General features: G+C 42.5%; 1 protein-coding gene across 4 annotated transcripts in view; it reads left to right on the top strand.

Moving 5' to 3' along the window:
* SRGAP3 (SLIT-ROBO Rho GTPase activating protein 3) overlaps positions 1 to 13,655 on the top strand; it is a 262,281-nt gene that overhangs the window by 195,480 nt on the left and 53,146 nt on the right. For all 4 annotated transcript variants that reach the window (XM_042910102.1, XM_042910078.1, XM_042910093.1 and 1 more), the window contains exon 10: positions 6,894 to 6,978. In XM_042910102.1, coding sequence (XP_042766036.1) covers positions 6,894 to 6,978 — 85 coding nt within the window. The remainder of the gene's footprint in view (positions 1 to 6,893; positions 6,979 to 13,655) is intronic.

The following is a 13,655-nucleotide window of genomic DNA, read 5'->3' as shown; positions in this document are numbered from 1 at the left end:
TGCAGTTAACCTACAAAAACCCAGAGAGTTGTGTTCCATAGGGTATGAGGGAAATAGCTATTTAGCCTAGTGGAAGCCCAAATAACAAACCTAAAGTTTAATGTACGGTTGTCACATTGAGGTATCTTAAATTTGGGTGTGGGCTTTAGAAATCATGCCCTGAATGATCTGTGCAAACTGCTGGTAAGTTGTCAGCCCATCATGTAAAATCCCAGATTATTTGCATTCCATTCCGTTGGGGCAGGGAAGAACAAGATTAGGGGGTACTGGAGCTTTGTTCAACATGTGTTTAGTGAACATAGAATTTTGGGGGTGTAAGGGATTTCAGATCTTCTGTCTGATGTTTGATCACATTCAACCCTATCCCTACCAAAAAGGCATCCAGTCTCTGCTTGAACAGACCTAGGATTAAAAGTTCCTTCCTTCTCCAAACAGCCCTATTGTCTGGCCTGTGGCCGGCAGTAGATATTATGATGTATTCTCTTATCTCTACTTCACTGGGATTTCTGGTCATTCATCTTGATCCTGTTCTCTGGGGCAACAGAGAGGATAATTCCACAAGACAGTCTCTGGTGTGCTTCTAACGAGCTAGGTTTTCATTTCTCCAGGCTAAACATACCTGATATTGTAAATCCTGCCTCATAAGCTTTCATTTTGAGTGGCCTCAGCATCCTGGTGTCTCTTTCCTGAACTTGTTCCTTTTATTGATGCCTGTGTTAAAGCGAGACTCTGAGCAGTGATCTGACCAGCACAGACTAGAGCTAAACTCCCGCCTCCTCCCACCTTAGGTGCTATTCTCCTTTCCATACATTCTAAGATCATATTCTTTTTGTTTTGTTTTTATTTTTATTTACAAATTTTAATTCCGATATAGTTAACATACAGTGTTATATTAGTTTCAGATGTACAATATAGTGATTGAACAGTTCTGTACATTACTCAGTGCTCATCATGATAAGTGTACTCCAAACCCCCTTTATCTGTTTCACCCAACCTCCCTCCCACCTCCCCTCTGGTAACCATCTGTTTGTTCTCTATAGTTAAGAGTCTGGTTTTTCATTTGTCTCTTTTTTTCCTTTGTTCGTTTGTTTTGTTTCTTAAATTCCACATATGAGTGAAATCATATGGTATTTGTCTTTCTCTGACTGATTTATTTTACTTAGCATTATACTCTTTAGATCCATCCATGTTCTTGCAAATGGCAATATTTCATTCTTTTATATATGTATATAATTCCTCAAGAAATTATATGTATTTATACCTGCTGTCTCTTCTTTGTGCATAAATCTATCAGTGGACACTTGGGCTGTTTTGATTTGGCTATTATAAATAATGCTGAAGTACATATAGGGATGCATATGTCTTTTCACATTAGTGTTTTTGTATTTTTTTGGTAAATACCCAGTAGTAGAATTACTGGATCATATGGTAATTCTATTTTTAATTTTTCGAGGAACCTCCATAGCGTCTTCCACAGCAGCCACACCAGTATGCATTCCCATTAACAGTGCAAGAGGGTTTCTTTTTCTCCACATCTTTGCCAACACTTGTTTCTTGTGTTTTTTATTTTAGCCATTCTGACAGGTACGAGGTAATATCTCTTTGTGGTTTTGATTTGCATTTTCCCGATGATGAGTGATGTTGAGCATCTTTTCATGTGTCTTTTGGTCGTCTGGATGTCTTCTTTGGGGAAATATCTGCTCATGTCTTTTGCTCATTTTTTAATTGGATTATTTTGGGTTTTGGGGGAGGTGTTGTAGAAGTTCTTTATATATTTGGGGTACTAATCCTTTATCAGATATGCCATTCGCAAATATCCTCTCCCATTCACTAGGTTGTCTTTTAGTTTTTGTTGATTGTATCCTTTGCCGTGCAGAAGCTTTTCATTTTGACACAGTCCCAATAGTTTATTTTTGCTTTTGTTTCCATTATCTCAGGAGATGTATCAAGAACAATGTTGATACAGCTGATGTCAGATGCCTGTGCTGTCTTCTAGGATTTTTATGGTTTCAAGTCTCACATTTAGGTCCTTAATCCATTTTGAGTTTATTTTTGTGTCTAGTGTAAGAAAGTGTAGTTCAGTTTCATACTTTTGCATGTAGTTGTCCAGTTTTCCCAGCACCATTTGTTAAAGAGACTCTTCTTTTTCTCATTGCGTATTGCATCCTTTGTTGTAGATTAATTGACCATATAATTGTGTGTTTATTTCCGGGATCTCTATTCTGTTCCATTGATCTTTATGTCTGTTTTGGTGCCAGTACCGTACGATTTTGATAACTACAGCTTTGTAGCAGATCTTGAAATCTGGGGTTATTATGCCTTCAGTTTTGTTCTTTTTCGAGAGTGTTTTGGCTATCTGAGGCCTTTTGTGGTTCCATACAAATTTTAGGATTATTTGTTTTAGTTCTGTGAAAAATGTTTTTGGTATTTTGATAGGCATTGCATTAAATCTGTAGATTGCTTTGAGTAGTATGGACATTTTAACAATATTAATTCTTCCAATCTATAAGCATGGAGTCATCTTTCCCTTTGTTTTTACTTCAATTTCTTTCATCAGTGTTTTATAGTTTTCAGAGTATAGGTCTTTCACTTCCTTGGTTGAGTTTATTCCTAAGTATTCTATTATTTTTGGTGCAATTGTAAATAGGATTGTGGTTTTAATTTCCCGTTCTGCTACTTCATTATTAGTGTATAGAAATGCAACAGATTTTCTATATTGATTTTGTATCCTGTGACCTTACTGAATTCATTTATCAGTTCTAGTAGTTTTTTTGTAGTGGCTTTAGGGTTTTCTATATATAGTATCATGTCATCTGCAAATAGTAAAGGTTTTACTTCTTCCTTACCAATTTGGATGTCTTTTATTTCTTTTAGTTATGTGATTGCTGTGCCTGGGACTTCCAGTACTGTGTTGAATAAAAGTGGTGAGAGTGGACATCCTTGTCTTGTTCCTGACCTTAGGAGAAAAGTTCTGTTTTTCTCCACTGAGTATCATATTAGCTGTGGGTTTTTCATACATGGCCTTTTTATGTTGAGGTACATTCCCTCTACCTTCTTTGATGAGGATTTTGATTATGAATGGATCTTGTACTTTGTCAGACGCTTTTTCTGCATCTATAGTTTTTATCCTTCCTCCTATTGATGTGATGTACCACATTGATTGATTTGTGAATATTGAACCACCCCTGCAACACAGGAAGAAGTCCCACTTGATCGTGGTGGATGATTTTTTTAATGCATTATTGGATTTAGTTTGCTAACATTTTGTTGGGAATTCTTGCATCTATATTCACCAGAGATATGGGCCTACAGTTCCCTTTTGTTGTAGTGTCTTTATCTGATTTGGTATCAGGGCCTCATACAATTAATCTTGAAGCTTTCCTTCCTCTTCCTATTTTTTGAATAGTTTGAGAAGAGTAGGTATTAAGTCTTCTTTAAATGTTTGATAGAATTCACCTGTGAAGCCTTCTGCTTCTGGACTTTTGTGTGTTGGGAGTTTTTTGATTGATACAGTTTCATTGCTGGTAATCAGCTTGTTCAAATGTTCTATTTCTTTTTGATTTCGTATTAGGAGGTTATGTGTTTACAAGAATTTATCCATTTCTTTTATCTTGTTCAATTTGTTGGCATGCACATTTTCATAATCTTCTCTTATAACTAAGATTGTATTCTTTTTTTTTTTTTAAAGTTAATGTCAGTTAAATCTCTATTCCCTATGTACTGCCATTACACCAGGCTACCTTTCTGCTAAAGGATATGTAGCTGATGTGTTGGGTCAGTGTTAGGTTTCTTACCAGTTAGATTTCCTCTTGATGGATTTAGTTCATGGCTTCAGACTGTCAGGATCTTGTTGCAGTGGTTCAACATATGTGCTGTCCCTTCAGACTTAGGTTGTCTGCAGATTCAGTGAGTGTGGCTTTCATACCTTAAAGTTTGTCAGTGAAAAAAAAAACTAATAGTTATGCCACAACCAAGGCCAAAGACAGAGTTGTTTGAAACATGCCACTAGGCTGATAGTGATCCACTGTATCAACACCTCTAGATGGTGGCCATTTAACGAGTCACAAACCCACCCAGTTCTGACACCCAACTCCATCTTGTGATAGGCCTTGTCGAATCGTTTTTTGAAATCAAACAGTTGACATATATTGCATTTCCTCAGTCATCACTGTTTGATTTTGTTGTTTTCAAGAAAGGAAATAAGACTAGTCTTGGTGAATCAGCCCATGCCAATTTCTGGGGTTCACCACTTCCACTGGGCGCCTACTGTATTTACAAAGAGAATTTTATGGGTCACAGAGATTTAAGGAAGGAGTACACATGAATATGAATTCACTATGACAGCGGAAGCAAAGAAATCTGGGTGGCAGAAGCAGAGAAAAGGGGGTCTGGCTGACTTGAAAGGAAAAGAATTCACCAGTGTTCATGATTAAGGGTCATGGGTATTATATTTTTATTTTAATATTTAATCTGTCAACCTGGTTGGCTAGTACACCTCATGACTTGATGTTATGACATTATTTTAGGCACTTTTAAGGACATAATATTCCTCTTAATGCAAGCATTGGTACAATTTGATGGTATTCTTTCCATCGTGGGTCACATATGAAGCCTGGATGAAGCTTGGAAAAAGTAGGCAAAGTCTATGGGCTCCAGAGCCCCGGGGTGTAATTTCCACTAACCAGTGAATTGCCCACCCAGGTGAGTTACATGGTTGGGATTAGAGCTTCAACTACCTGGGGCAGCAAGGCAGGGTGGAGAAAATACCTGCTTATACCTCAGCTCTGCTTCTCATGGCAAATTTTTAAACATGTGATAAGAACAGAGCGTGTCATTACTGGAAGCATCCATAGAGAGCCTAGGGGAGAGTGTTTATCAAACTGAAATGTGTATTCGAATCATGTAGGAAGCTTGTTAAAAATGTAGGCTCCCAGCATACCACCCTCCCCGAGGTGGGCCCTGGAAGATTGAACACTTCTGATCCTCTGTAGTGCCTTCCTCAGGGGTAAAATTAGGGGTTAGACTCACAGTATTCTTGAGCAGGAATCTGCATTTTGACCCTCTTCCCAGCTGGTAGGAGGCTGCCAGTCCCTGCACCACACTTGGAGAAACACTGCAGGTCAGTTATCACTTTACCCTGAGGAGGGCAGTGAGTAAGCTGCCCAAGGTGGCACTCTAAGCTCTGAGCTTCTGTCCCCTTCTGGCAAGAATGGGAATGATGATGCCCCCCCCCCCCACGCCACTCTTTGCCATCCAAGATTTTGATGAGGACCAAAGGTACAAGCTTGAAAACTGCCAGGTGCTCTTTGGTACAAGGGGAGTGGTTCCTAGGAGCCAAGGTCCTAGGCGCCAAGGACTGTGGCTGACGAGATATGGCACCATCGTCTCCTGCCAGTCCCACCATTCCAGAAACCTATCAAGATGGGGCCAGGTGAGGTGACCTCAATCTTATCTGTACACATGTCAGCCCCAGTCCCTGGACCTTTTCCCTACAACTGTTGTCAATAGGATGATGGTGATGTTCCAGATGCTCCTTTACACGTCATTTTGGAGTGTCCCGAGCCTCTACAGTTCACTTGTTTGCTCCTCTGCACCCTTTTCTGAGCATTCTGGCTGGGGCAATAAAATGGATTTCTTGGTGAGAAACTAGCTGGCAGATTTGGGGCAATCACACCATCCTGTGCCTTCATTTTTGGGGCGTTTGCAATTGCCTTTGCATCTGCTGAGAATGTTCCTTCCCCATGTGCTCACGTGTATCCACACAGCCCCTTCCTCACCTCCTTCAGGCCTTGGTTCACATGGCAACTATGCAGTGAGGTCTGCTCTGGTTCCTAGTCCCCCGTTCCTGCCTTATTTTTATCCACAGCATTCACCAGCATCCGACCAATCGTGTATTTTACTTTCTTTATTAGCTTATTGTCTCTCTTCCCACTCCTCTCTGTCAACCCCCACGAGATCAGAGCTTCAGCAGAGTTTCTCAGCACTGGCTATATGCCAGGCACAGCTGTAGGCACTGGGGATCCGGAAACAAATTGGGTGTGGACCCCACCAACAGCAGCTCACAGTCTAGCAAAGACATGCCCCAGCAGAGAGGGGTCTGGCCTGTGCTTACGTGATGCAGGGTGGGCCAAGGAAAGCTGGTACTTGTGCAGAGGTGTGGCTGAGGTCCAGCTCAGTTTGGGCACAGGTAGATGTGTTTCTGTTCCCAGTGACTTCTGTCCCTCTGCACTGCTCTGAAACACATTGTACATGACAAGGTCCCTGAACTTGAAGTAGCCTGGGAGTCCCAGGGACGTGGGGCAAATCAGTTCTTTATGCCAGCCTCACCTGTCTCCTCTGTAAAAAGAAAAACGTATCCCCCAATGTAATTGAGGTTATTTTAATAGGAATGTCTTTAGGGGCCTGAAAAGCCCTTCCTCCTTCAGAGTGGGGCCAGATGAAAGGAAGGTTCCTTCGGAGGCTCCTCTGTAACAGATCTGATAAAGCGCTCTTGCCTCAGCTGTGTGCCCCCAGAGACGGCTCCCATTTTTATTGCTCGTGGCCCAGAAGCACAGTGGAGACTTGATGACTAACGAAGCTGTCTGCTTGGGGCTCAGTCCCCAGTCCTCACCTGACAAAAGCACCTTTCGCAGCTCACATTCCCCCTGAGCTTTCTTTGTGTTCCCCCAGACTGCCCTGAAATGCCCAGGATGGGACGGCCGCACTCAGCAGAGCTGGGGTCTGTGGAGAAGTGAAAAGGAGCAAGTCAGAGGTCCTTCTTTTCCCCATGCTGGGGTCCTTGAGGGTGGCATAATCTCCCTCTGACCTCCCTGGCATAGCGGTCGGTTTCAGAGGCAGAGACCACGTGACTTGGCCTTGCAGTCTGTAATGTCCTTGTGCCTTGTGTTTTACAGAAATTTAAAGAATATGTGAATGGCAGTAACCTCATCACTAAGCTACAGGCCAAGCATGACTTACTCAAGCAGACCCTGGGTGAAGGTGAGTTGGTTGGAAGGCAGAGGCCTGTGAGGAGGGATACTTGTTTTGTCGTGGTCCCCTGGGTTGTTTCAGCTTGAGACACGGGCACTTGGTTGAATGAGGCCTGGTAGCACAGCCACCTGGCAGGACTGGACAGGCCAGTACAGATGCTAAGAGGGGTCTAGTGTGGCTGCAGAAAACATGGGGCAACTATGTTCGTTTAGGTTCTGGGGGAGAGTCCAAGGCAAAGTGATGAGAGGGGTCCCCAGCAGGTAGGGGGTGGGAATCCAGGAGCACAGAGTTCTGCATTGCTGTTTTTTTAACAGGTACTGTTTGCCAGGAATACTCCTAGAGTGTCTGGCCGGGCATCTAGGTCCAGAAAAGAAAAATCCATATGTGTATTTTGGTCCTTGAGGGATGTGGGGAGTAGGCTTAAAACTGCGCAAAGGCCTCCAATGACAGTTGGAATAAAATCCAAAGTGCTCTCACAGTACATGAGGCCAAAAGGTCATTTGAACATTACCTTTTTCACTGACCATATTTATCATTGTCTACTCCCTTACTGTGCACCAGCCACTCTATGCTCCTTTCTGCCCTTTAAAACTCATCAAGCTCATTCCTGCCCCAGGGCCTTTGCATCTGCTCTTCTCTCTGCCTGGAATGCCCTTAACCCAGATCTCAGTATGGGTGGCTCCTTATCCTTCAGCTGTGTCAGCAGAGGTGTCACTTCCTCAGTGAGACTCTCCTTGTCACCCAACCTCAAGAAATCACCACCTCTGTCCCAACACTCTCTGTTTGATTTTCTTCATCTCATTCATCACCATGTGAAAGCACCCTACTTATTATTTGTTCATTTGCTTATTATCTTTGGGTATATCCCCACCCCAACTGTCTCATATCTTCTTTCCAAGTAGCGACTTCCTTGTTTATTTTGTCTACCACTTTATCTCCGGTGTCTAGAATAGTACCTGGCTTACAGTAGGCATTCAGCTAGTCATTGGATGAATGTTGAATGGGAAGGTCACCAGGACACGAGCCTGGCCCCCTAAGGTTAGGGATGGCTTGTAGCAAATCCTGGTGGCCCTGGAAAGTGGTGTGACTGTCAGCTATGAGGGGGATGAGCTGAGCTGGGCGTTTCTGAAGTTGTGAGGCCCTGCTTGAGCCCCACATCCAGATATACTCTTGTATTCTGTTGGAGAGGTCTGTTGGCTGAAGGGTGTGCTCTGTATAAAGGAAAAAGAGCATGGAGTCCAGGAAATGGGATTTCCAAAGTGATGATACCAGTAGATCCCAAGACGACAGCTTGAAGCAGGCCTAGAGATCACTCAGGAATTTTCCAGGGAAGTAGGAGTGTGATAGGTGAGAGTCATAGTAGGGCATAGTACCCCACTCTTCTCCATACAGGTGCACATTCTAGGGGCTGTGCCCTGCCCACCCAAGCCTTCCCTGACACTGTCCACTCGGCACCGATCAGGGGGACAGCTGGAATCTGCAGATGCTTGGCATTTGTGAGCCCCGTGCTTTAGAGGAAACAGAAATTAAACCATTTCCCAGCCCCAAGGTGCTTCTAACCTAGCGAGGAAGACAATTCATGAATTCATAAAAAATTTAAAGCGATAACATTAAGTCACACAGAAATACTAGGTGAATTGCCAGGTGAACAGTACAGACTCTTAAGAGTATGAGCCAGGAGTGGAAGGGATCACCGTGGGCCCAGAAGAGCCGGAAAGGCTTCAAGAAAAATTAGTAACTGGGGCTTGGAGTAGTAACCAGGGGGTTAAAACTAATATCAGTAGAATTTTTTCAATCAACTTTATTGACCTATAACTTATGTACAATAAAATCTACCCATTTTGTGTAGAAATCACTTGTGACAAACATATGTACCCAGATCAGAATATAGAACATTTCTGTCACCACAAAAGCCCCTTTGAACCCCTTTGAGGTGAATCCTTTCTCCACCACCCCAAGCAACCACTGATCGGATTTCTGTCAGCATAGATTAGTTTTGTGTCTTCTAGCTGGGCAACTTCTGGGGGTGATAAAAATGCCCCTGATTTGGTGTATACTCAGGTGTATACATTTGTCAGACCTCATTGATTGGGGGTAAGGGTAGGAGCAGTGAGTTGCATTGGACTTTTTCTTCATTTCCCCTGACACTCCTCTACATTCTGCCCATCCTGACATTTCCATATTGGGCCAGAAGAGTGGGGCGCATAGGAGTAGGAGAGCCAGAAAGTCCTAGGGAAGAGCCAAGCTGGTGTGCCAGGGACAGCTCCCATGACTAGCATTAAAAAGGAGGATTGGTTTTATAGCCAGTGGCCCCTGGGGGTTGGAGGCTGTTTCTCAGAGCCATGTACCAAAAGGCAAGTCCCTATGAGTTGGTTGGCTCCTTGTATGTTCAAAATCAGGAGCCCTGGTTTTAGAAAAGTAGATGTTCTTTTAGAAAATAAGATCCCAGATGAGAAGGTGCTTCTCTCCAGCTCACCCATGTGTGCTATCAGATGCAACCGTTTATTACTGCCCTTGCCTGAATGAATAGCCTTGATGAAATAATAATAAAAATTAGTTTGGGTTGGCATAACCCCTGACCCATTTGGTCTCCCAAGTTTACTTAGCCTTCAGCTATACCTTGCTCCAAGATGTGATTTACCAGTCCTCCTTCTGAGTTTTAGGCTGAATAGCAATGAAAAACTGCAGGAAAATGTGGCTTCCGAAGTGTAAGGGCAGCTAAGAAAGAAAGAGCCATCCAGAAGAATCTCAGTCCTATTCTCTAGTAAGCCAGCAATGGAAAAGCTTTGTGCTTCTTTTGAAAACTGGGATGGGCCTTGTTAGACTGGTCAATTTGGGTGAGGATTTTTTTAATAGACTTTGTTTTAGAATAGTTTTAGATTTACAGAAAAGTTGCAAAGATAGTACAGCTAGTTCCCATAGATGCCGCATCCAGTATTTCCTGTTAATTGACATTAACAACTCATCATAAGTGAGTATGGAGTATTTGTTACAAGTAATAAACGCTGGTCCATTGTTATTTCTAAAGTTAACAAATTGTCCAATTACTGGAAAGAACTGCAGCTGAGACCAAATCTTGAGTCACTTTTGTATCCCCACTGCCTGATAAATGTACGTGTGGATTCATAGGGCACCGGGTGAAAGGGGAGAATATGCACTGACTTAGATTGGTCACGTTCTTGCCTGTTGGGCAAAGCGGACATGGAAGAAATTAAGCAGGCCAAAGCAAGCTCAAGATCTTGGCTCCTTTATTTTTCTGAGTGTCAACAGACGATTCACCTCTTCTTGCATGTGCTGATTCTTCCATTCAGTAGAAAGCTTCCCTAAGAGTGGGCCGGGGTAGGATTACACCTGCATCAGTGACCTTTTTATGCCCTTTGAAGGCTATTTTGTATTGGGAGGGGCAGTCTGGAAATTTTGGAAGCAGGTGAGAAATATGGCGCCAAGTGGAATGTTTTGATTAATGTTTCTTGTTTCTTGTTTTTTTTTGTTTTGTTTTGTTTTTTTTAATGAAACGTGTCATGTAATCCATTTCTCTTAAGTCGTCTTTTGACAGCATGGCTCAAAGAAGCCACAAGTTAGAGGAAACACATGGTCTTTAGGTCACACTCAGAAGCAAAGTTTTTAACATGATTGATCCCAGACACATAAGTCAAAAAGTTTCTAGGTGCCCTGCAAAGTGGCATTCCGTGTTGTAAACATCACGGCCACATCTTGGGAACAAGAACGCACCCTATATGCCCTTGGCTGTTGCTATGCCATTGTTTTTGGCCATAGAATTCTTAGTTTATCATCCTGTCTTAGTCTTAGATCCCTGACCTTTTTACTGCTCTGGGTAGTCTATAAGCTTCAGGGTTTATACCCAAGATATGGGTGGTGTTTCGATTTACTATAGCCTCTCAAGAATGAATAGTGCATTGTCTATAAAAGGGATGGGACATAACCTTTTCAGACCAAGATTTAATAGCACATTATAGAGCCAGTGTTTGCCAGGACCAGACAGTCTGACCTTCTGAAAATGACTGGGCCACTAACTATAAAATATATTTTTAAAAATCCCAATGGGGCTCAGAAGGTAAAGGGCAGAACAGTTTTGATTTCTGATACTTTCTAGGAGTTGCGAAAACAGATTCCGAAAGATGTTGGTAATGGGGTTCTTGAGAGCTAGAATAGGAGTCTAAAGCTGACAGGGAATATATTTGATTCCTTGCTGAAAGAAAGTCTGCCTTGAGTATGTTTCTGACATTGCACTGCAGGACTTCAACACTTAGATTCCTACCTCCACACTTCTCCCCTTTCTGCCCTTATCTGTCCATTTATCTGTCCATCCATTGTCCAAAGCATAGATGCTATGCTCAGCCTGGAGGGGGAGAACAGTGAACACAAGACAGACAAGTTTCCTGCTGTCATGGGGAACAGAGACCTCGAACAGTAAACAAACTACTAAATAAAGAATTACAACCATTTTAAGTGCTATGAATGGGGAATTGGGGCTGAGATAGAGAACAATTGTTCATATGGGGGAGGGGGCGGGAGAGGAGACCTGCTTTAAGTTGGGTGAGCACTGAAGCCTCAGGGCGGAGGTCATGTTCAAGCTGAGACTGAAGGGTGAGAACACATCAGCCCTGTGAACAACTGAGGAAAGAGTGTCAGGGCAGAGGGAACAGCATGTGTGAAGGTGGGAAGGAACATGGTGAGTCAGGACTAAAAGAAGAGGAGTGTGGCTAGACCTTAATGAGCACATAGGGGAGTGTGCATTTTTGGAACTAAGAGAGGGTGGAACAGGAAACACCTCGTAGGTCCCCTTTGGAGTCAGAGTTGCACAGCTTACTGCAGCCATAAGGGAAATTGTGTGTTTTATAGTTAATGCAGGCCATTGGCCGACCCCTTTCGTGGGTTGCTTTAGCTGCAGCTCGGGGTCTTGGGTCTGTATGAAACCTGTAGCTCAGATTGGCGTCTGGTGGGAATTTGTCTGAGACTACAGACACATAATAAGATTATGCAGAAGAGATATGTCAGTTTTGTCTAACTTTTCGCCTTTCTTGCTTTGGTCTTTGGCTCCAGTTCAAGCAAATGTAGTAACCCTTGTAACTGCTTGTGGCATTGGTTAGGAATTAAAGAATTGTGTGTTGATTCCCTGCTGTGTTTTATTTTCAGACTTCTGTTACTCTCTTCTTCCCCTCATTTTTGCCCCTATCCTCATTCGGTATTGTTTTCGGTAGAGAAAATAAATGCTCAGTTCTTTCTTTTAAAAAGTACTTTCTACGCATTTGACTCTTGATTTCAGTTCAGATCATGATCTCACAATTTGTGGGATCGAGCCCCGCATTGGGCTCTGTGCTGACAGTGTGGAACCTGCTTGGGATTCTCTCTCTCCCTCTCTCTCTGCCCCTCCCCCACTCACACTGTCTTTCTCTCTCTCTCAAAATAAATACACTTAAAAAATTATTTAAAAAAAAGTCTTTTCATGTGAATGCTGGATGGGATTCTAGAGTCTAGAGCTGTCCAGTATGGCGGCTGCCAGCCATATAGCTATCAAACACTTGAAACATGGCTAGTCTGGATTAAGATGTATAAAATGAAAACAAGATTTCAAAGAGTTAATACAAAAACTATATGAAATACTTTATGAATTTTTATATTAATATACATTGAAGTGATATTTTTGATGTATAAAGTTAAACACAATATGTTATTAAAATTAATCTCATTTCATTATTTAAAAAAAATTTTTTTAATGTTTTTATTTATTTTTGAGACAGAGAGAGACAGAGCATGAGCAGGGGAGGGGCAGAGAGAGAGAGAGACACAGAATTGGAAGCAGGCTCCAGGCTCTGAGCTGTCAGCACAGAGCCCGATGCGGGGCTCGAACTCATGGACTGTGAGAGCATAACCTGAGCCGAAGTCGGACGCTTAACTGACTGAGCCACACAGGCGCCCCTCATTATTATTATTATTTTTTTGAGAGAGAGAGAGAGAAAGCATGAGCAGGGGAGGGGCAGAGGGACAGAGAGAGAGAGAATCTCAAGGTAGGCTCCAACTTGGGGCTCAATGTCATGAACTGTGAGATCATGACCTGAGCCTAAATCAAGGGTTGGACGTTCAACCGACTGAACCACCCAGGCACCCATCTTTACTTTTTCTAATGTGGCTGCTAAAAATCGTGGCTTACATTATATTTCTATTAGATAGCATGGCCTAGAGGTTCTCAACTGCACCATTAAAGGAATGAAGTACTGAATCATGCTGTATGGATGAACCTCAAAAGCATATGCTAAATGAAGGAAGCTAACACAAAAGACTGTGGATTGAATGCTTCCATTTTTGTAAAATGTCCAGATAAGCAAATCCATAGACAGAGGATAGATGAGCAGTTGTCATAGGCTGGAGAGGGAGAGAGGGAGTGGCTGTGAATTGGCCTGAGGAATCTTTTTCATGTGAGGGAAATGTTCTAAAATTGAATTGTGGTGATGGTTACACAACTTTGAATATTTACTAAATCATTGAATCATACATTTCAAATGGGTGAATTTTTTGATATGTAAATTATGCTTCAATAAAGCCATTAAAAATAAAAGGGAAGGCAGTGGCTTGGAGTCTGCAATTCCAGGGGAATGGAAGATCTGGAGGTAAGATTAGGGAGTCCTCAGTCAGCACTTAGGTCACCCAGAGAGGGTGTGTAGAAA

The sequence above is a fragment of the Panthera leo genome, chromosome A2, assembly GCF_018350215.1.
Source record: "Panthera leo isolate Ple1 chromosome A2, P.leo_Ple1_pat1.1, whole genome shotgun sequence".
Lineage (NCBI taxonomy): Eukaryota > Metazoa > Chordata > Mammalia > Carnivora > Felidae > Panthera > Panthera leo.
Note: the sequence above shows the minus strand (reverse complement) of the source record. Positions and strands in the feature narration are given on the sequence as shown.